Here is a 23,736-nt window from a genome sequence, read left to right as displayed (position 1 = left end):
AGCAAATGCTTCAGCCTTATGTTTTGCACTGAAGTACTGGACTCCCCCATCATTGAGGATGGGGATATTTGTGGAGCCGCCTCCTCCAGTGAGTAGTTTAATTGTCCGCCATCATTCATGATTGGACATGGTAGGATTGCAGAGATTAGATGTGATGCAATGGTTGCGGAATCTCTTAGCTCTGTCTGTTACTTGCTGCTTATGCTGTTTGGCACACAGGTAGTCCTGTGTTATAGCTTCACCAGGTTGACACCTCATTTTTAGGTATGCCAGATGCTGCACCAGGTGTGCCCTCCTGCACTTTTCATTGAACGAGGATAAATCCCCTGGCTTGGTGGTAATGGTTGAGTGTGGGAAATACCGGGCCATGGTGTTATAGATTGTGGCTGAGTACAGTTCTGCTGCTGCTGATCGCTCACAGCACCTCATGGTTGCCCTGCCTTGAGTTGATAGATCTGTTTGAAATCTATCCCAATTAGCACGATGATGGAGGGTATCCTCAATGTGAAGACATTAGTTCCTTCCACCACTTATGCACAGTGGCAGCAGTGTGTAGTGTCTACAAGATGCACCGTAGCATCTTACCAAGGCTCCTTTGACTCCACCTTCCAAATCCATGACCTTTGCCACCAAGAAGAATAAGGGCAACAGATGCATGGGAACACCATAACCTGCAAGTTCCTCTCCAGGCTACACACTATCCTGACCTTGAATAAAATCACTGTTCCTTTAATGTCACTGTGTCAAAATCCTGGTACTCCCTTCCCAGAAGCGCTGTGGGCATACAGGCACCAGATATATTGCAGTGATTCAAGAAGGTGTCTCACCACCTCCTTCTCTGGGGCAATTTGAGATAGACAACAAACGCTGGCCTTGCCAACGACTCCCACATCCAGCAAACAATAAAGACAATTGCTGGGTTTAAATTTGAGATTGATAGCTTCTTGTTAACCATGGGTATGAAGGGATTTGGGGCAAGGTTAGGAATTAGGTCACAAATCAGCTATGCTATCACTTAATGTTTCTGGATTTTCACACTTTGTTTGATTATGTGGCTCACAGGAGGATTCAGTCGCTTCCTGTAAAGGAAGTAGAACAACGTGGCTAGAAATTCAATGATGTTTGTTTTTCTCCATTTTGTGTTCACAGATCCAAACCCCAGAATCACTGAGTTCTCGACAAAGTGGGATGATTTCCAGCTGTTCCAGCTGACAAAGTTTTACTAGGACAGACTAGAACAGGCGATTGAAGAAGGGGTGGATCGAGTCAGCCCATTGTTAACATACGAGAAGATTTTCAATGGAAAATAACATCGGGTAAGTGGGAGGGTTGCAATGAGTTTGGGTTATTTAAACATTACAGAACTTGCAGAATGTAAGGATGATAGAAGACCAAGAGCTATCTAGATCATCTTCTAACACCCGGGCAGTCACATGCTGATAATGGTGATAAATCAACCTCCAATAATTAGCCTACAACAGAACCAAGCATGAGGTGAGGAAAGCCTCAGTGCTTTGGGAACCGTAGACCCAAAGTGATCTGTTTCTTCCAAGCATACAACACTTACCACATACAGATACAGCAGCATTGTGGATGTGTTACTGAATTAACAAACTTGTAGCCTGGACTCATACCCCAGAGACCTGAACTTAGATCTCACTGTGACAGTTTGTGAATTTGATCTAAGGTAATAAGATAATATTGAATTGTCGTCAAAAGCCATCTGGGTGGCTCATGTCCTTTAGGGAAGGAAACCTGCTGTCCTTACTCATCCTGACCTGTATATGGCTCCATACACCCAGCAACATGGCTGACTCTTCACTGCCCTCTGAAATGGTCTCGATCAACATGCAACACAGCTATAAAAAGGTGTAATAAGAGCTCCCAGCATTGGATTCAGTCACAGCTCAGTCGAATATGCAAAGTCCCCACTAACATTGAAGGACTTGTAACAAATGTGACTAATAAAACAACAGCCTGACGTAAGAATAATCCTGTCAATATGACCATCAAACAACATCCCAGACTCTTCTGCTACCAATCCTGGGTATGCCCTTTCCCACTAGATGGATCCACCAGAGATGGCAGCCTAGGGGTATACAGTAACCAGGGAGAGTCCTCAATATAGACTCAGAACCCCAGGAAATCTCTTGGCATGGGGCCAAAGATAGACAACAAAACCACCTGCTGATTATTGCCCTCCTTCAGTTGATGAATATGGACTCCTCCAGGTTAATTAGAAAAAGCAGGGGCAGAGAATTCACTATAGGTGGGAACTTAATTTCTCCCATCAAGAATGGCTCGGTAGCAACACTAATGACAGTGCTTTCTGAGTCCTGAAAGACATATCTGCCAGACTGGGCTTGCAGCAGTTGGCCAGAGGACCAACAGGAGGTGAAACCTTATTTGTCCACACCCATCTACCTATTGCAGATGCATCTGTCTATGACACGACAGGAGTGACCACCGCACAGTTCTCGTAGGAAATGAAGTACTGTCTTCAAATTGAAGACACCTCTCATTGTGTTGTGCGATAGTATCACCGTGCTAAATGTGATGGATACACAATAGATCTACTGTCTCTAAACTCACTATCCACAAAGCGCTGTGGGCCATCAGCTGCAGAATTGTGGTAAGGTATATCCATCACTCCACCATTTCAATCAAACCAGGGGCTCAACCCTGGTTCAATTAATGTGTAGGAGAGCATTGCAGGATCAGCATCAGGGGTATATAAACATGAGATGCCAACCTGATGAGGCCACAACACATCACCATAACATATATACTTCACATCTGTCTTCACCCAAGAGAATGAGGATGAAGTTATCGAACTCGGGGATAGAGACTGCAAGGTTCTTGAGCAAATTGATATCGGGAGTGACAAGGTATTGGAGGTGTTGGCAGGCTTAAGGGTGGACAAATCTCCAGGTCCGGATGATGTGTGTCCCAGACTGCTGAGGGAGGCAAGGGAGGAGATCGCAGGGGCTCTGACTCAAATTTTTAATTCCTCTCTGGCCACGGGGGAGGTTCCAGAGGACTGCAGAACAGCGAATGTGGTTCTGCTATTTAAGAAGGGTTGTAGAGAGAAGCCAGGGGACTACAGGCCAGTGAGCCTCACGTCAGTGGTAGGGAAACTATTGGAGAAAATTCTGAAGGAGAGAATCTATCTCCACTTGGAGAGGCAAAGTTTGATCAGGGATAATCAGCATGGCTTTGTCAAAGGGAGGTCATGCCTAACAAATTTAATTTAATTTTTTGAGGAGGTGACCAGGTGTGTAGATGAGGGTAGTGTAGTTGATGTAGTTTATATGGATTTCAGCAAAGCCTTTGACAAGGTCCCACATGGGAGACTTATACAGAAGGCAAATGCACATGGGAGACAGGGTAATTTGACGAGGTGGATTCAAAATTGGCTTAGTTGTAGGAGACAGAGTGTGATGACAGAAGGATGTTTTAGTGACTGGAAGCCTGTGTCCAGTGGTGTACCACAGGGATCTGTGCTGGGTCCCCTATTATTCATCATTTATAAAAATGACATAGATGACAATGTGGGGAGGACTAGTAAGTTTGCAGATGATACAAAGATTGGCCGGGTGGTTAACAGTGAGGTTGAGTGTCTTGGGCTTCAGGAAGATATAGACGGGATGGTCAAATCGGCAGATAAGTGGCAGATGGAATTTAACCCTGTAAAGTGTGAGGTGATATACTTTGGAAGGAGTAATTTGACAAGGAAGTATTCAATGAACGGCATGACACTAGGAAGTTCTGAGGAACAAAGGGACCTTGGCATGTGTGTCCATAGATCTCTGAAGGAGGATGGGCATGTTAGTGGGGTGGTGATAAAGGCATATGGGACACTTGCCTTTATCAATCAAGGCATAGATTATAAAAGTAGGGAGGTCCTGTTGGAGTTGTATAGAACGTTGGTGAGGCCACAGCTGGAGTACTATGTGCAGTTCTGGTCGCCAATTATAGGAAAGATGTGATTGCACTGGAGGGGGTGCAGTGGAGATTCACCAGGATGTTGCCTGGGATGAAAAAATTAAGTTATGAAGAGAGGTTGGATATACTTGGGTGGTTTTCGTTGGAGCAGAGAAGACCTGAGGGGTGACCTGATTGAGGTGTACAAGGTTATGAGGGGCATGGACAGAATAGATAGGGAGCAACTGTTCCCCTTAGTTGAAGGGTCAGTTACGAGGGGACATAAGTTCAAGGTGAGGGGCAGGAGATTTTAGGGGATGTGAGGTAAAACGTTTTTACACAGAGGTTGGTGAAGGTCTGGAATGCGCTGCCTGGGAGGGTGGTGGAGGTGGGTTGCCTCACATCATTTAAAATGTACCTGGATGAGCACTTGGCACATCATAAATTCAAAGCTATGGGCTGGTAAATGGGGTTAGGTAGGTAGGGCAGGTGTTTCTCACGTTTCGATGTAGACTCGATGGGCTGAAGGGCCTCTTCTGCACCCTGTGATCCTGTGATATTCAGAAGCAAGTGATCCCACAACCAATAGTGCATATAGCTTTGCATTCCTGCCACACCAGTAATATTGTGGTGAACAGCCAGACAACTAACTGGAGGAGAAGATTCCACAAACATTCACATAATCAATGAAGGGGAGCCCAGCACGAGTGCAAAAGATAAAACTGAAGCATTTGCAACTATCTTCAGTCAGAAGTGTTTAGTGGATGATTCATCCACTAGGATCTGGTTCCCATCAGCACTGAAACAAGTCTTCAGCCAATTTAAATCCCTCCACATGATGTAAAGGAGCAACCGAGCTCACTGGATACAAGGTCCCCAACAATATCCCGGCTGTAATGCTGGAGATTAGTGCTCCAGGACTAGCCGCAATTCTAGTCAAGTTGTCTCAGTGCAACACTGGCATCTCCCTGACAATGTGTAAAATTGCACGGGAATATCCTATCCATGAAAAGCAGGACAAATCTGAGCAAGCAATTGCAATTCCATCAGCCTTCTCTCAGTCATCAGCAAAACAATGGAAGGTATCATCGACAGTGCTTTGAACTGGCCCTTACTCAGCAATAACCTGCTCACCCATACTCAGTTTGGGTTCTGCCAGGACCACTCTGTTCCAGACCTCATCGCAGCTTTGGCTCAAACATGGCCAAAAGAATTCCAGAGGAAAGGTGATGGTGCTTTCCCTTCACATCCAGGCAGCATTTGAGCTAATGTGGCATCATGGTGTCCTCACAAATTGAAGTCAATGGGAAACAGCAATCATATTACTTCTCAATCTCTTTTTCCAGTGAGGACATGCCAGTTTACACAATAGATCCTCACCCAACCCCTCCATCCTCTCAAACGTTCTAGTTGTTCTCTTCAGTAGCTCTCATAACCTTGTTGTACTGAGGCAATCAGGACTATACACAGTATTCTAAGTAAGGTCATTCCAATGTTTTTAGGAAGTTGCAAATTACCTCACACTTTTGGCTCAATATTGCCCTCTTAATAAATCCCAACACCTAATTTGCTTTCCATGCTGCCACTGAGAATTGTTCCCATATTAGATAACGGAATCACCAAATCTTACAGAATAGAAATGGGAAAATGGATTGAACTGCAAATATTGTGAATCTGACACAATGATATGAAACTGAAAGCACCCAGCAGATCCATCATTATCTGTAAAATGATAGGGGAATGATTCAGGTTTATCTTTATAAATAAAAAGAAAGAGTTTGATGAGGCTGGGAAAAGGAGAGAACAGGGAGGGTATAGTGGGATCACCATCCCCTTCTCTAGGGTCATTAAGAATGAGTAACAAATGCTGACTTAGCCAGTGATGCCCACATCTCGTCAAAGAATATTTTAAAACTCCTGTCCCTGTTTCTCGCTCTGACAGTCACCCCTCATGGGTGAACATCAGGTAATTGAGTTCATTCACTGTGTAATTTCCTGCCTCTATGCCCTTGGTGTGGAACGTAACTCCCTTTTCCTACTGTTAGACATTGGAAAAATTGACCCCATTGTCTGCTTTCCCAGTCACAAACTCCATCTTCTCACCATTTGATTGGATTTCTCCCCCTGGTCACTGACTAAAGCTTAGCCAGGCTATCTGGGATTTCAGCGTCCAGCTTCAAGCTGAACTCAATTTGCTGCAAACTTGCCAGCACAAAAATGTCCTATTTCTCTCCGCATAACACTACAAGTCTCTACCCCTATCTCAACACTTCTCCTCAACCTTCATCCATGGATTTGGAACAGTTGAGTGTGGAGGTAACCAAGGTAACCTTGCAACCTCTGGAATGTTAAGCTACTCAGATTCTGCTGCCTTTACCCTGAACCACTCCAGGTCCCAGATATCACTTGTGTGCTCACAGACCTATCATATCTCCCAGTACTCAGATGCCTTCAATTTAAAATTCCCATTCTTCTGTTTAAATAACTTAATGACCTTGACCCTTTCGATCCTTGTAAGCTGCTCGAGTCCTGAAACCTCCCACTGGAATTTCTCCATTGCTCTGACTCTGGCTTTATGAGCAGCCTCTACTTCACACCACCACAGTGTTCAGTTATCTTGGGTCCCACTCACTCTCAAAACCTATCCACTTCCCACTCCTTACCAAGTTTTCATACTCGTAGCAAATTTGCAAAAATATCAAGCTTCTGAACTTTCAGTTACTGAGGGGGAAATTGATCGGATTGATTGGATTTTTCACCATTATTATTGGTCGATTCTCCTGACAAATAAATCAACAGTACTGGTTTGGCTCAGTCAATGGTGATTTCTCTGCCAGTTTTCGTTTTAAGATTCCCATTCTTCTGTAAAAATAACTTAATGACCAGAATTGTCTCTTCCCCTCCACCAGAGATCTGATTTGCTGCTATTTTCTTGCTGAGTAAATGAGAAACTGTAACAGTAAGAAGTCAGTGTGAGGAAACAAGTGGATCATATTGTCAATCACTAATTTGACAAAGAAAACTCATCACACTGATCACATTAAAATACTGCAGATTGTCAATGATTCCTCACTCCCCCCAAAATGTATTTCAGACTTCTGGCTTAGTTTATTCACATTTATTTGCTGTTAATGACTGAAATGAGATGAAGATGATTTTTAGTGAATGTTCATTATGTATCAGTTCTCAGCCCAGTGACTGTTTATTGGGCTCAAAACAATTGGAAATGCCATCACTGAGCAGATCCTTTCCTTCTCATTCTCAGTGTTTATCTTTCACTCTGATCCTCAATATATTCATTATTATTCTTTGCAGAAAGTCACCGAGCTCACGGATAAGGGAAACCGGGCGGAGAGTTCCAAGCTTCTCCTAAGTCTGGTGATGGAGAAAGGCTCTCGGGCCCGAAGGGTGATGTGGGAATCCTTTGTGAAAGTGCATCATGGGGTCCCAAAGTTGGATAAAATAATAAAAGACATACAGGAACTTGGTACGGTAAAATCACACAGTGAATTCAATTTCAGATTCAAACATTGCAGATTTTGCAATAACATTACACAGATCTGATTTCATGACAGTTAATTGCTTTAAACAGGTTCTGATCCATTTGATTACATGAACATTGGAAGAGGCTTATCTGAAGTACCCAGTCACCTGAAAGGTAAGAGATGAAATGGACATTTAAAACCCTTTCACTTTTTTTTATTCATTCACGGGATGTGGGTTTCGCTGGCAGGGTCAGCATTTATTGTCCATCCCTAGTTGCCCTTGAGATGGTGTTGGTGACCTGCCTTCTTGAGCCACTGCAGTCCATGTGGTGTAGGTACGCCCACAGTGCTGTTTGAAGGGAGTTCTAGGATTTTGACCCAGCGACAGTGAAAGTATGGCGATATATTTCCAAGCCAGGGTGGTGAGCGACTTGGGTGGTGGTGTTCCCATCTATCTGTTGCCTTGGTCCTCATAGGAGGTAGTGGTCGTTGGTTTGGAAGATGCTGTCTAAGGAGACTTGGTCAGTTTCGCAGTGCACCTTGTAGATGGTACACACTGCTGCTACTGTGCGTCAGTGGTGGAGGGAGTGAATGTTTGTGGATGTGGTGCCAATCAAGCAGACTGCTTTGTCCTGGACGGTGTCCAGCTTCTTGACTGTTGTGGGAGCTGCACTCATCCAGGCAAGTGGGGAGTATTCCATCACACTCCTGACTTGTGCCTTGCAGATGGTGGACAGCTTTGGGGAGTCAGGAGGTGAGTTACTTATTGCACGATTCTTAGCCTCTGACCTGCTCTTGTAGCCACAGTATTTTTGTGGCTAGTCCAGTTCACTTCCTGGTCAATGGTAACCCCCGAGGATGTTGGTAGTGGGGGGGTTCAATGATGGTAACATCAATGAACATCAAGGGCCGATGGTTGGATTCTCTCTAGTAGGAGCTGGTAATTGCCTGTCACTTGTGCGGCGTGAATGTTACTTGCTCCTTGTTAGCCGTGCCCTCCTGCACTCTTCATTGAACCCCTGGCTTGATGGTATTTGTAGAGTGGGGGAGACGCTGGGCCATGAGGTTACAGATTGTGTTTGAGTACAATTCTGCTCGTATTCTTCTCTGACCTCCTCAGTTCATCGAATCCAATTCAGGAAATCGCGTTGTCCACTTGATAGCTATAAGCCTGTTACTTTCTACATGATGCGATCTCTGTCCAAGTCATGAACTGGTCCAGCTCCCTCTTCAGAGTCAGCACCCACCATAGCAACTGGAAACTCATTCCAAAAGGTTCTCAGTTCTCCGGGCAGAGAAAGGAAACACTGAACATGCTGTTTATTCCTACACTTACATAGTTTAAACTAGTCCTCCCCAATTTGATAAATTAGCAACATCTATCAATTAGGGACTCTATCCAGGCATTCATGTATTTACAAGGCCTCTGTAAATTAGCGTAAATCTTTGCTGCTTGAAATTAAACAAATTAAAACCCTTGAGCCTGTCTGAGTAGCTGAGCTTCTCTAAGCTGGGAATCATTCCTGCAGCTCTCCTTTGGAACTTTTCCAATGACACTATATTATCTAACACGTAGGGGTAACCAAAACTGTGCATACTATTGAGATGTGGTCTGACCAGGAACCTGTACAGGCAATGTGATAGCCCTTGTTTAACACTGATTTGTTCCATCAATATAAACTCAATACTTTGTTAGCTTTAACTACAGTTTTTCTGCACTGATCATGAACATTCAGTGATCTGTACACAGTAGCACCAAGATCGTTTTTATCTCACCCTGTCTCAGTATTGTTCCCTGCAAGTGATGCTTGTATTCAATATTGGCCCAATAAATATGTATGAGGTACAGTTATCTGAATGGAACACTGTTTGCCAATGTGTGTCCACAGTTGTAGCACATCTAAACGTTTTATTGGATTTGATCGCCCTCTACTATCTTAATCTTCAAATCGATGTTTTTGTCAGCTGAAAACGTATATATTGTACTCCTAACACCCTTCTACTTGTGCTCCTGATTCATATTTTCTCCCTGGTAAAGGTCATGAATACAGATTGTTAAAGTCATGGGTGTAGGACCAACCCTCGGGAGAGATCACTTGTCACATATCTTCCAATTAAATTTGAGGTTTGGGATTGAAGAGATTTCCTAATCCAGAGCTTCAAATTTCAACTCACACTCCATCAAATGAAGTAACCTAGTGTGCGGATGCATATCGAAGGCTTTCTGAAAGTCTAGAGTGACAATGTCCACCAGATTTCTCTCATGTCCTATCCTAGTGACTTCCTCTATAAACTCCTCCGAATTTGTTGGACACAAGCTAATTTTTTTGAAGTTGTGTTGTGAATTTCTAATGGCCTCTTCCCTTTCCCAGTGATCATAAAGAACATTCCTTATTATCCCTTCCACTATTTGTCCCTTTTTAAATGGTATGGATAATGTTAATGAAATTTGAAACATTACATTTTTATTATTTCACGGAACAGGATGAGAGGTCAGAAAGTCTTTGATCCGAAATGAGAATATCTACAGATATTCACACAACAGAACATTAATGTGGAGAAATGTGAGGAAAAGGGAATATTCAGGGTGACTGTGAATCTACTGACCCATTTCCTCATGGCGGTGAAAGAGAGCACACTATTCTACTCAAAGAATAATCCTACAATTCACGGGTTGTGTTTGAACCCAATGTAATAATTACAATAAATATATTTTCAATTTCCCAAAACTACATTGTGGGAAACTAGAAGCAAAACTAATTATTTGTAAACAGTTCAAATGAACTGTGAATGTTACTGCTGTAATGTTACATGGAGTGAAGTAGGTAGTTGTTCTATTTCAAGTTCTGATCAGTAAGATGACAAGACTATTATAAAAACACAACCAATGTATGCATGTGTAAAACTCCTGAAAATTTTTTAGCGATTTCTGAAACGCAGGACAACAGGAAAAGGATTATTCTTTTTGAGTTCTCGAGTCCGAAGGCAGGTCCGACTCACAGCTAAACCACGGTAGGGCAAGGAGGCAGGTCCAAGATCCACCCCAGCTGGAATGGAATCGAACCCCATGCTGTTGGCACCAACCTGATCCACACTGGCCGCCCAGAAAACTGAGCCAATCGGCCCTAATATCTCAGATAACCTGCCCACAGCCTGACAGAATACCAGAAGGAATCTTGCTCTCCAAGTGCACAGTGATATCAAAGATAACTTGCTGAAGGCAGGTTACAATAACAGTGGGACTCCTGAACAATTACACTCACTCCCTCTCCCACTCCTACCCAATGTCCTATTTACCATTGCTGCAGAAGATTGGCTTCGCTGAGGATTTCATAAACTGATTGACAAGAACATCTACCACCATATAACCAGGGCCTTTGTGGATTTGTAATGAAGTGTCCAGAGTAAAGGCAGGTCAGAGAGTGTTAACCATCAGACAGAAAATATCATCTTTGTAAAATCTCCATGTTCAGTAAATATTAGAACCAAGTGACGACTTTAAATTTTTCTTGGTCATTGCTCACTTTCAAGCGAGGTTTCCAATAATTGAGCTTTAATTCCAGCAGAAACTTTGATTGAAACCATAAAATGAATCAATCTATTCAGCAAAATCATATTGAGAAGCCTTTTATGTTTTACAACTAACATTTACTGTCTACTTTAATTGAAGGTGTTGAACAGAAACACAAGGAGATCCTCCGGCTACAAACTGAAGCATTGAGAGTGAACAGTATCCTAATAAAGGAGAAGGTTAAGATTTTCCAGCTGATTGATCGATACGCTGAGCTAACGATCATTTCCAATGTTCGAGATCGGACACTTGTAGAACATGAACTGTTGGCAAGAGGCCGGGACCATGAAGAGTGGAGAAAGAAAGATCTCCGGAGAGAACTGGAAAAAATCCGAACTGATCAATTGTTCCAGAGCAGTTTTTCCCTGAGAAAATCCAAATCTGGGAGTTCAGCAGCAGTGAGTGGAGTCCCAGGGATCGGAAAAACAACAAAGTTACAAAAGATGGTTTATGACTGGGCCACTGGGAAAATATACCCAGACTTTCAATTTGTTTTCAGTTTTAAACTCCGGGATTTGAACACCATTAACTGCAGAATAAACCTGAGGAATCTGATACTGTTTTTCTATCCTTACTTTGGGAATGTTCTGCGAGAGCTCTGGAAGAACCCAGAGGGATTGCTGTTTATATTCGATGGTTTGGATGAATTCAAGGACAGGATTGATTTTGCTGACAATCGGAGAAATACAGAGCCTCAGTTCATGTGTACAGATCCTGAATGCAGGTGTAAAGTGTCCGACATTGTGTACAGTTTAATGCAGCACAAGCTGCTCCCAGGATTTTCAGTGCTAGTGGCCAGCCGCCCCACTGCATTGCATTTATTGGAAAAGGCTGAGATTAGTGTCTGGGCTGAAATCCTGGGATTTGTTGGTGATGAACGGAAGGAATATTTCAACAAGTTTTTTGAAGATCAGGCAGTGGCAGCAGCTGTTTTCAAACACGTGGAGGAGAACGAGATCCTGTACACCATGTGCTACTACCCTTCCTACTGCTGGATCCTCGGTCTGTCACTGGGCCCCTTCTTTACACAAAGAGACCGGAAACAGCAGCAAGTTCCCAAGACCTTCACCCAGCTATATGCCTATTATATTTACAACATTCTGAAAAACCATGGCCGAGAGATTGAAAGCCCCCGTGATGTGTTCCTGAAGTTTGGTGAGATGGCCTTCACAGGAGTCTCTGAGAAGAAGATTGTGTTTAGAAATGGAGATTTGATCAAGTACAATCTGCAAACTTCCCAGTTCCTGCCTGGGTTCCTGATGGAACTTTTGGAGAGAGATGATTCTGTCCAGAGTGTGGTTTACACGTTCCCACACCTCACCATCCAAGAGTTTGTAGCTGCACTCGCTCAATTCCTGACTCCCGATCCCAAGGACATACAGAAACTCCTCAGTGAAGCGGACAGTGAAGAAGATGGGAGATTTGAGATATTTTTCCGTTTTGTTGCTGGTCTCTCCTCCCCACAGTCAGCTCGGCCCTTGGAGGAGTTTCTGAGTCTATTTCTTCATCAAACAACCTGTCGTTTGATTGACTGGGTGAAGGAGAATGTTCACGGTCAGCTTCAAAATGGAGGGACTAAAATTGTTAAAAGGAACCTCCTGAACGCGTTCCACTACCTGTTTGAGTCTCAGAATAAAGCACTGGCTCAGGCCACAGTGGGATCTGTTGGAACACTTGCATTTAGTGGATTGCGACTGACCCCGATTGACTGTGCGGTCCTGTCTCATGTCCTTGGACTCTGTGATACAATAAAACACCTCAATCTACAGAGGTGCTACATTCAGTGTGAAGGACTCCAGCGGCTGGAAAACGTTCAGTACAAATATCAGAGTTTGAGGTAATTGCTTGTTTGGTCCTGGAGCTCGTATTTTGATTATTGAAGTAAAATTTACTATCTTATAAATGAAAAAATAAATAACTTCCAGTTCAAGAAAAAAGAGGCAGAGTCAGAAAAAACTTTACAACATAAGATGAGTGTAAAATTCCAAATTAGAAAATAAGAATAATACTTTTGAGAACAAATTGTTGGGATACTTAATGGTGAATCAAATAATTTAAGCGTGGGATTTTGATGATAAGAAATAGTGCTAATTATATACAAAGGGAAAATAATATAGTTAGTCTAAGGATAATAAACACCAGTGGAGATAAAAATAACTTAAATAATAATAATTATAAACCATATCAACTGTAAGCTGTACTCATCACAAGGAAAATAAGTCCTATATATCATCATAATTAATCAAATTGTTTCTGGCGGGCAGGTGAAATATCTTAAATTTAGATAATTACGAAAAAAGACCTTTCAAATTCAAATTATTTAAATTTACTCTCAATTCTGTTCATTTAATGAGGAAACCTGCTGCTGACCTAAAAGTTCGAATTCCCCCATTGCATGTTCATACCCAGAAGGCAGGCAGACATGCTAGACAACTGGGAGGTATTTTCAGGAATCTGTACCATTGACTGGTTCTTACACAGAGTGGACAGTCTCTGGTAGAACTGACAGTTGGACAGTTACAACAGGATTTTCTGATAATCCACCCCACATCTGTGAAACTGCTGCAAGCAGGGAACTCCCGGAAATTCCCGGAAATATCATAAAATCTGCACCTGCAGTAAATGTAGAGGTTATTTAATGGGGAATAATGTGGGAAACATCCCTCCCAGATCATCTAGGGGAAAAGGGACATGTCAACTTTGTAACAGGACAGAATAAACTTTCCTTGTTGCATAAAATCCAGCGGATAGATTTTACAGCAGCAGTTAGCACACTTTGACAATATCCAGTAATAGCTGGAAATCAAGATGTGGAAGGGAGAGAGGAACCTGGTGAAATTAGAATCACTAAGGAAGCAGTGCTGAGTGAACTGATGGAGCTGCAGGCTGACAAGAATCCGCGTCCTGATGAGCTTCATCTTAGGGTCTTAAAAGAGGTGACTAATGAGGTATTGGATGAGCTGGTGTTAATTTTCCAATATTCGCTAGATTCTGGAAAGGTTCCATCAGATTGGAAAGTAGCAAATATAACCCCTCTATTCAAGAAGGGAGGGAGGCAGAAAGCAGGAAACTACAAATCAGTTAGCTTGACGTCTGAAGTGGGGAAGGTGTTAGAATCGATCATTAAGGGGGTTATAGCTGGGCATCTAGAGAAACTCAATGTAATCGGGAAGAGTAAACATGGTTTTGTGAAAGGGCAATCATGTATAACCAATTTAATGAAGTTCTTTGAAGGAGTGACATGTGCAGTGGATAGAGGGAAGCCTGTAGACATACTGTGCTTGGATTTCCAGAGAGATTTGTTAAAGTGCCACATCAAAGGTTATTGCATAAAATCGATGGGATTAGGAAAACTCCGGAAATTTCTCTGAACTATAGCAATAGTCTCACCTGCGGTAAAGGTAGAGCCTGTTTAATGCTAAATAAAGTGGGGGACAGCCCTTCCCTGTCAACGAGGAGAACAGGGACACTTCAACTTTGTTAAGGGGAGAGAATAAAATTTCCTTGTTGTATAAAATCCAGGGGGATGGATTTTAAAGCAACAGTTAGCAGAGTTTCACAATATAATTCACTCCGAGGTGTTATACAGAGTAATGTCATGCACAGAGTTATGAAGGACATGGAATCACTGCTTTAATTCTTGCAAAATTGGACCGTTCTTATAAAAGCCCCAGAATTAACGAAGAACAGAAATGAGACAAGTTTCCTCAAACTTGGCCGGCCAGTCACTGAGCTTCAGGAGAGTAATTCTGATCATCAGGGATTGAGGCCAAACAGGGGTACATTTAGATGCTGCACACAGACAACTCTCTGTCTAATAAATATTGAGAGGGGTGAAAGTGGTATTCACCAGTAGTTAAGTTAGTGATAGTGAATTGTTCACCCGTTTACACTGCTCACTGTTTCCTTTTCCCTTCAATTGAAAGGAAAATCGGGTGAGCTGTAGTATGGGCGGGTGATCCAATATCACCCATCATACACTATCAACAAAAGATCAAATTACCCCCAATAGATTTAACTTACAGTAATAGTAAAATCTCTGCATTGATTTCTGATGTTGCTTCCATGTTTCCTGTGACATTGGGAAAAACAATTGAATCTGATCTGAGTTTTTATTCAATGTAACTACATTTCGGGCTCCCCGAAGGAGGGAAACAGAGGCAGCGGAGGGAGGAGGCGAAATTTCCAAGAATACTGGCACGGGCAGTGTGTCAATTTCAAGATGCTGATGCTCGTTTCATCGTGAATCACCAAGAGTAGGCGGGTTGGGACAGGAATGTCAAGTAAGACAGTTGAGAACTTTGTTCAGCAGATAATAAGGTTTGAGATTTAAAGTTCTAAAGGGGTGGAGAGTTTACCTGTTCATCTGAAGGAAAGTGGGCACAAAGTGGGAGCCACACATGGCTGCCACAGCCCGATAAGAAGGTCAGTGGGGTAGGCACTTAGTAAGGAGGTGCCTTGGTGCTTTGGAGGTGGCAGGGAGGGTGGAAACTCAGGATTTGAATGTGGTTGGCACTCCCAGCAGTGCGGAGGGAAACTCAACATTTGAATGGGGTTGGCACTCCCAGCAGTGCGGAGGGAAACTCAGGATTTGAATGGGATTGGCACTCCCAGCAGTGCAGAGGGAAACTCAGGATTTGAATGGGGTTGGCACTCCCAGCAGTGCGGAGGGAAACTCAGGATTTGAATGGGGTTGGCACTCCCAGCAGTGCGGAGAGAAACTCAGGATTTGAATGGGGTTGGCACTCCCAGCAGTGCGGAGGGAAACTCAGGATTTGAATGGGGTTGGCACTCCCTGCAGTGCGGAGGGAATCTCAGGATATTAATGGGGTTGTCACTCCCAGCATTGCGGAGAGAAACTCAGGATTTGAATGGGGTTGGCACTCCCAGCAGTGTGGGGGTAAAAGAGGGAGAAAGGCTGCCAAGAACAATTGAGAGGCCACCTTCCCAGAAGGAAGGCTCCAGCTGTCAGATGTTGGATGAGGGGCAACTCCTCCGCAGGGAGGGCAGAACACCAGGCATCAGAAGGGCACGGGAGAGGAAAGAGGGGCAGGAAGGTAACAGAGGCCGAACATTCAATACAGGAACTATTGCTGAACACGGAGCTATCAAGGCCCAGTGATGGTGGATATTGTGACCCTTCAGGCTGTGCCCACATACATCTGTGTCCTCAATGCTGAAAACCTCACGGCGCTGGTGACAGTTATTGTGGCATTGAACTGCTTCACTTCTGGCTCCTTCCAAGGATCGGGTGTGGACCTTAGAGACATGTCACATGTGGCTGCTCACCAGGCCATCTCACAGGTCATGGATTCACTTTTAGCCAGAGCTGGACAGCGCATTCATTTAATAACAGGGAGCCCTTGCAGGGACACAGGGATTCCCCCAGGGGCATGGTATCACTGATTGTACCCATTGGCCATCAAGGCACCCAGTGACTGGTCAGGGAGATCCATACAGGAAGGGCTTCCACTCCCTCAATGACTCGTCTGTGACCACAACAAAAACTTCCTCCATGTGTGCACTCACTTTCCTGGCAGCTGCCATGATACTTCATCCTCCAAAGTCTGTGTCCTAGAGGATAACGGATATTCCTCGAAGTGATGTTCCTGAGCTCTCTGTGGGAGTCCCAAAAAGAGGCACAATGTTTGGACCACCATTGAACAGGACATCAGGTTTCTGAAGATGTGATTCCAGTGCCTGGACCAGTCGGGTGGTGACCTCCAATCCCCTCTTGCAAGTGTCTCTGTCAGTGTGGAAATCTGCTGCATTCTCCATAACATGGCTCTCCAGAGAGGTGTGGACCTTGAGGAGAATGAGGCACTGGGATGACACAGTTCATCGAGGGAACAGCAGGCTGTGAGAGAGGAGGTGATGGGAGAGGACGCTGAACAAAGTGGAGCCCCTGCTGCATGATGAGGTGGCTTCCTCCTGCCCCCCCTCGGGGAAGAGGAACTCGCCCCCGGCCCCTCCCTCATGGCCTCCAGTTTGGCAGCGATAAAGTGAGGGGATTCTCTGCCCTGGGTACCAAGCCTCGGGCTTCCCTGTGACATCTCACCTCCCTCTGGTGCTGTGGGAGGCTTTGGTACAATCTCCTGATCTCTCCCTCAGGACAACCAGCAGCCTCAGTGATGGCTGCCAAGTGAACAGGAAATCTGTCTCCATGACAAATAATGATGTCCCCATTTAAAAATCATAACTTTAATCACTTTCCCACCGGTTGTGGGTTTTGGACCCAAAATAATCCTGTTCCTTGCCTCCATTGTGAAAATTCAGCCTGTTTTAATGTGTTTCTCACTTCTCTGTTTAGACTATGTCATAATAATCTGGGAGATTCAGAAGTGAAACTACTGTCTGCGGTCCTGAGGAATACAGGCTGTAAAATTCAGGAACTGGAGTATGTACCAGACTGTGTGAGTTTGTCTTTATAGTAACCGGATGTCTGACACTGTATTTTATTATTGGTTTCAGGATTTTGGTTATTAATAGCACTACGTACGTTATTATGAGTATTAGTAACAGGATTAATATTAATCAGTGGGGTGAAAATGGACATGGAAATGGCAGGGATGTAAAACAGGTAAAATCACATTTTCTGGTGTCTATAGGAACACCTGATATTGAGGACTATTGAAGTAGATCCATATCGCAGATGACCGATGCAGTGCTGACTATTCTGCAGCTCCATTCATGTCCAATTTCACCCCCACCTGTATTTTGTCCAGATTTCCATTGTTTTCTCTCCCTCTGATCTCCAGACTGTGTAACAACACTCTCACAGTTTCTTGTGCTAAGGATCTTGCCTACGCTCTTAGTACAAACCGGTCACTGACGAACCTGGACCTAAGTAATAATAAACTGAAAGATTCTGGAGTGAAACTTCTGTCTGCAGCTCTGAGGAATCTAGGTAGTAAAATTCAGAAACTGAGTTTAGTACATAAGAACATAAGAAATAGGAGTAGGAGTTCGTCATTTGGACCCTCAATCCTGCTCTGCTGTTCAATAAGATCATGGCTGATCTGCTTGTGTTTTGAATTTCACATTCCTATCTGCTGCTGATAATCTTTGATTGCCTTGCCTAACAATAATCTATCCAGCCCCACCTTAAAAATATTCAATAACCCCCCATCCTCCACCTTCTGAGGCAGAGAGATCCACAGTCTCACAACTGTCTGAGAGAAAACAAATTCTCATATCTGTCCTTAAATGAAAGACCCTAATTTTAAAAACAGTGACCCCGAGTTCTGGACTCACCCACAGGAGGAAAAATATTTTCCATGTCCACCTCATCAAGACCATTCAGTATCTTATTATACTGAAATCAAATCACCCCTCATGCTTTTAAACTCCAATTGAAACAAGCACAGTCTGTCCAACCTTTCCTCACAAGACAACCCACTCATTCCAGGTATCAATCCAGGAAACCACCTATGAACTGCCTGCAACGCATTTACATCCTTCCTTAAATAAGGAGACCAAAACTACACACCATTCAAGATACGGTCTTACCAATGCCCCATATAACTGAAGCATAACATCCTTACTTCTCTGTTCAATTCCCCTTTAATAAAGGACAGCATTCCATTAGCCTTCTGAATTACTTGCTGTACTTGCAAACTAACTTTTTATGACTCATGTACTAGAACACCCAGATGCATCTACACCTCGGAATTCTGCTGTCGTTCTCTGTTTAAATAATATTCTACTTTTTTATTATTCCTGCCAATTTGAACAACTTCACATTTTCCCACGTTATAATCCATGTGCCAGATTTTTGCTCAGTCAACTTATCTATATCCATCTGCAACTTCCTTCCATCCTCTTGACAACATACTTTCCAACCTATTCTTTGTATCATCTGAAAATTTAGTGACCGTGCCATCACTCCCTTCAGGTAAATCATTGATGTAAATTGTAAAAAGCTGAGACCCCAGCACAGATCCCTGCGGGACTCCACTCGACACATCCTGCTTTTCAGAAAAAAGATCCATTTATACATCCTCTGCTTTCTGCCAGCCAACCAATCTCCTATCCATGCTAATATGTTACCCCCTACACCACCAGCATTTATTGTCCACAGTAACCTTTGGCATGGCACCTTATCAAATGCCTTCTGGATATTCAAGTACAGTCTGTCTACAAGCTCCCTTTATCCACAGTGCATATTACTCCTTCAAATAATTCCCAATAAACTGGTTAAATATGGGCAGAATTTTCGGGTTGGTGAGCGTGAGTGGGGCCTGCTCACCGACACATAAAATGACGCACGGTGACATCGGACGGGAGTCTCAGCGTCACCGCGCGCTATTTAGATTTTCAGTTTGGTGGGTGTGCAGCCAAACTGTCAAAGGCCTATTGAGGCCTTTAAGAAAGTAATGAAAGTAGTTCAGAATGCTGCCTGTCCAACCTTAAGGTTGGAGGGCAGGCAAAGAGTTCAGGTGGCCTTCACATTTTTCATAAAACCTCATCCATGGGCGGGATTAGGTTTCATGAAGGGTTTATTAATTAAATAAAACATTTTAAAACATTTGATAAACACTGTCTCATGAGGGGACATGTTGAAATAATATTTTGTGTCTTTAATAAAAACTTTCATTCCACAATTAATCTCGGTGAGGCCGCTCTGTGCCTCAGGGAGATTTCTGCCTCTGTCACCCGCGCATGTGTGATAGATCGCACGCCCCGACTCAGGGAATCCCCCCTCCCCACTCCCGCTGCCCCCAAGGGAGTGTTCAGCGCTTCGGGGGCGTGCGTCACGCGGGATGGGCTTTAATTGTCCCGCCCACGTAAAATGGCGGCACAGCCTCGATCTGGGGCGCCCATCGGGATCGCGCCCGACCCCACCCAAACCCCATCCCTTTCTGCCCATGATTTTCCTTTCACAAAACCATGCTGACTCTATCTGATTACCCGAGTTTTTCTCAGTGTTTAGCTATCACCCCCTTAGTGATCAATTTTAACAACTTCCCCACCACAAATACCTATAGTTTCCTGTTCTGTGCCTCGCTCAAGGTTTTAAAGTTTCTTGTTATTTAATTTCAAAGTCTTAGTTATTTTTATTTATAGATCTACCTTAACTCCCACACCAGTCTAAGCCTGCACACTGTCCCTCCCACTGGGCACTTACCGGCCAATCAACGCACTGGCTTCCTGTGACGTCACAATCGCCTTTCCCCCACACTGCTGCCTGACAGCAGCTGAAACGGTGCATTCCTCAGCTCCCGACTGCCCCCTGCAGCTCCGCTCCCACTCCCAGCAAGGTCGGCCGCTCTGCAATCCCTGGTCTTTATTTGTAGGCATTCCTCAGCTCCCGACTGGCCCCTGCAGCTCCGCTCCCACTCCCAGCAAGGTCGGCCGCTCTGCAATCCCTGGTCTTTATTTACAGGCGCTTCTCAGAACCTAACTGTCTCCCGCAGCTCTGCTCTGTCTCCCAGCAAGGTACCAGGCTGTGGAATTATGTTTATAATAACTGCATGTCTGATGCTGTAAAGTATTATGATTATCAGTAATAGTGTCAGTAATAAACACTGCACATTATCATTACTACAAGTATTAGTGTTATTAATAAACACCCCGGATTTACTCTGATTCATGAAATGTTTCTCTCTCTGATTTCCAGCCGGATAGTAAAAGCCTCACATATTCATAGCTCCCCTCTCAGCACAAATTGGGCACTGATGAGCCTGGACCTGAGTTACATCAAACTGTAAGATTCAGGAATAATACCTTTAAAAATCATTTAAAGTCATTCTCAAAGACATGAATCAGAATTAAAAACTGGACAAAACGATTATTGCTTCTACAATTCCCATAGTGGAATTTTATGGTCCCTCTCGCCAGCGGGATTTTCCAGACCCCGCGGAAGTCAATGGATTGTGAAGGGCCCATCCTATTTTACAGCCCCTCCCGTGCAGTAAAATTCCCCCCCATATTGTATTCTTACATTTTTAGCTTAGCTTAATTAGACATTCACATTATAGATCTTTAAACTAGAAAGTTTCTCAGTTTGTAATAAAAGTGTAAAACATTCACAAATATATTCGTAAGGCAGTTAATAAACTATCAAAATGAATCAGCTATGACAGTCTGTGGCTCCTAATAACCCAACAGTAAAATTCAGAAACTGTGTGAGATGTTGTTTCTGATAACAGGATGTCGAACACTGTACGGTATCATTAGTATCAGTCATGGTGTCATCAACAGCAACATCAACTTTCATTCATATAGCAGCTTTAATATAGTTAATTGTACCAAGACACTTCACAGGAGTGTTATCGAACAGACTTGGGCAGCGTGGAAAATGAGATATTAGGACAGGCAACTAAAAGCCAAGTCAGGGAGGTAGGTTTTAACGAGAGTGTTAAAGGAGAAGAGATGGGTAGAGAGGTGGATGGAATTAGGAAGGGAAATCCAAAGCTTGGGGCTGAAGAGCTCAAGGCGCAGCTGCCAATGACAATAATTTCCATATTTAATAATCTGAAACATAAACACGTTGTTATTATTAGTATTGGGAATAGTGTTATTTAAAATAAAACTTATTAATAGGCACATAATTAGCTTGGCAGCGAAGTTAAAGCCCAAGTAATAAAAGGGACGGTGACAGCATGGATATAAAGTTGTCTGAGTGACAGGAAACAGAAAATAGTTGTTAATGGTTGTTTTTCAGTTCGAGGAAGCAGACAGTGGAGCTCTCCACCGGTTGCTTCAGGACGAGCAGTATTACATTTCTTGATATATGCTAATGACTTAGACTTGGGTGCACCTAAAAATGAGGCGCCAAACTGGTGAAGCTACAACCCAGGACAACTTGCATGCCAACTAATGGGAGAAGAACATGATCCCACAACCAACCGATAAGATCAAAGTTTTGTACACCTGCCACATCCAGTTGTGAATGGTGACGGGCGATTAAACAGCTCACTGGAGGAAAAGGCTCCACCAATATTCCCATCCTTAATGTGGGAGGCCAGACACGTCTGACGATTATTGGCTCAAACAGTCCAATTTAACTGGGTCAGACCCATTCTTAGACCATTAAAGTTGGCTTTCCCCATATTAATTATTCTTACTCTGAACTGTTCTTTGTTTTATCCCATAGTCAGCTTAAACCTTATGATACAGTGATCACTCCTTTAGACTTGATCCACTTGGCCCATCTCATTCCAAAGAATCATGTCAAGCTGTGCATCCTTTCTCACACTGGAAACACGCTGCTGTAGAACAATTTCCTGGTCACTCTAGGAATTCTTGCCCCTCTCTGCCTGTCACATTAATACTATCCCAGTCTATATTTGGAAAATTAAAGTTCCCCATTATAACTACTCTATAATTCTTGCACCTCTCTGGAATTTCCTTGCAAATTTGTTCTTCTCCATCTTTCCCCTAGTTGGTAGCCTAGAGACTAGCAATGTAATTGCACCTTTTTTGTTCCATAGATCGAGCCATATAAATTCTGTCCTTGTCCTCTTTGGATCATCCCCTTTCTCCAGCACTGAAATATTCTGCTTAATCATTCCAACCACCCCATTCCATTTTCTCCCTTTCCTATCTTTCCTGAATACCCTATATTCAGACCAATCTTATTTACCACACTCCATGCATTCACAAACATGCTCTGTAACGCTGATTTAGACTTTAGTGTCTTCTCCCTTACTCTGTACACACTTAATAACTTATTATTTCCTACTCTAGTGCTATATATTTCTCGCAGTATTCCTTGGTATTCCTCTCTGTTATTACCTGCTGGTTCCCACACTCCTGCCGAGTTAGTTTAAACCCTCCCCAATACCAGGAGCAAATCACCAGGAACTCAGCTCCAGCTCTGTTTCGGTGCAATCCATCTGACCTGTAGTGGTCCCAGCTCCCTCAGAGCTGCTTACAAAGTCCCAGCAATTCTCAATCCCTATCCCCTGCACCATCTTTCCAGCCACTAATTCATCTGCTTACCCTCCTATTTCTGTGTTCACTTGTGCGGGATACTAGGAGTTATCCAGAGATTACTGCTTTTCAGGCTGCGCTTGCTAATTTCTTACCTAGCTCCCTAACTTCTGTCTGCAGGGAAACAGTCTCAGTATAGGCTACTGAAGCTACTGCTTCACTTAAGGGGTTATGAATCTTTCGAATTCTCTATCCCAGAGGGTTGTGGATGCCCATCTTTGAATAAATAATTCTAAGGCTGAGATGGACAGGTTTTTGGTCCCTCATGGGATTGAGCAACATGGGGAGTGGGTGGGAAAGTGGAGTTGAAACCCTCGGTCATCCATGATCATATTGTCTGAGCAGGCTATTCCGGCTCCTATTTCTTTGTTCTTGTGCAGCAAGACCTAGAGAATTTGTAGGCTTGGCCTGATAAGTAGCAAATAACAAAAGCACCACACAAGAGCCAGGCAATTACCATCTCCAACAACAGAGAATCTAACCTCACCGCCGCTCCACCACCACCTCCACCCACCTCCCAGCCCATAGAGGCTGGGAATTCTGCAGTGAGTAACTCACCTCCTGACACCCCAAAATCTCTTAACTATCTAGAAGGCCACAAGTCAGGAATATGAAGGAATGCTCTCCACTTGCCTGGATCAGCGCAGCTCTAACAACAATCAAGAAGCTCGATACCATCCAGGGGAAATGAGCATGCTTGTACAGAATCCCATTAACCATCTTACATCCATTCCCTCCACCACCGACCCACATTGGGGGCAGCATCACACCAAGACTCCTTCAACAGCAAATTCCAAAACCGTGGCCTCTACCACCTGG

At 43.7% G+C, this 23,736-nt stretch overlaps 1 protein-coding gene across 1 annotated transcript in view; it reads left to right on the top strand.

The window, feature by feature from the left end:
• The first annotated feature begins 7,227 nt into the window (after positions 1 to 7,227).
• LOC144691330 (NACHT, LRR and PYD domains-containing protein 3-like) overlaps positions 7,228 to 23,736 on the top strand; it is a 30,735-nt gene continuing 14,226 nt past the window's right edge. Inside the window, exons 1-5 of the mRNA XM_078559331.1 lie at positions 7,228 to 7,411; positions 7,517 to 7,582; positions 11,080 to 12,817; positions 17,291 to 17,377; positions 17,739 to 17,914. Coding sequence (XP_078415457.1) covers positions 7,306 to 7,411; positions 7,517 to 7,582; positions 11,080 to 12,817; positions 17,291 to 17,377; positions 17,739 to 17,914 — 2,173 coding nt within the window. The 5' untranslated portion in view covers positions 7,228 to 7,305. The remainder of the gene's footprint in view (positions 7,412 to 7,516; positions 7,583 to 11,079; positions 12,818 to 17,290; positions 17,378 to 17,738; positions 17,915 to 23,736) is intronic.

The sequence above is a fragment of the Cetorhinus maximus genome, chromosome 16 (assembly GCF_964194155.1).
Source record: "Cetorhinus maximus chromosome 16, sCetMax3.hap1.1, whole genome shotgun sequence".
Classification (NCBI taxonomy): Eukaryota; Metazoa; Chordata; class Chondrichthyes; order Lamniformes; family Cetorhinidae; genus Cetorhinus; species Cetorhinus maximus.
Note: the sequence above shows the minus strand (reverse complement) of the source record. Positions and strands in the feature narration are given on the sequence as shown.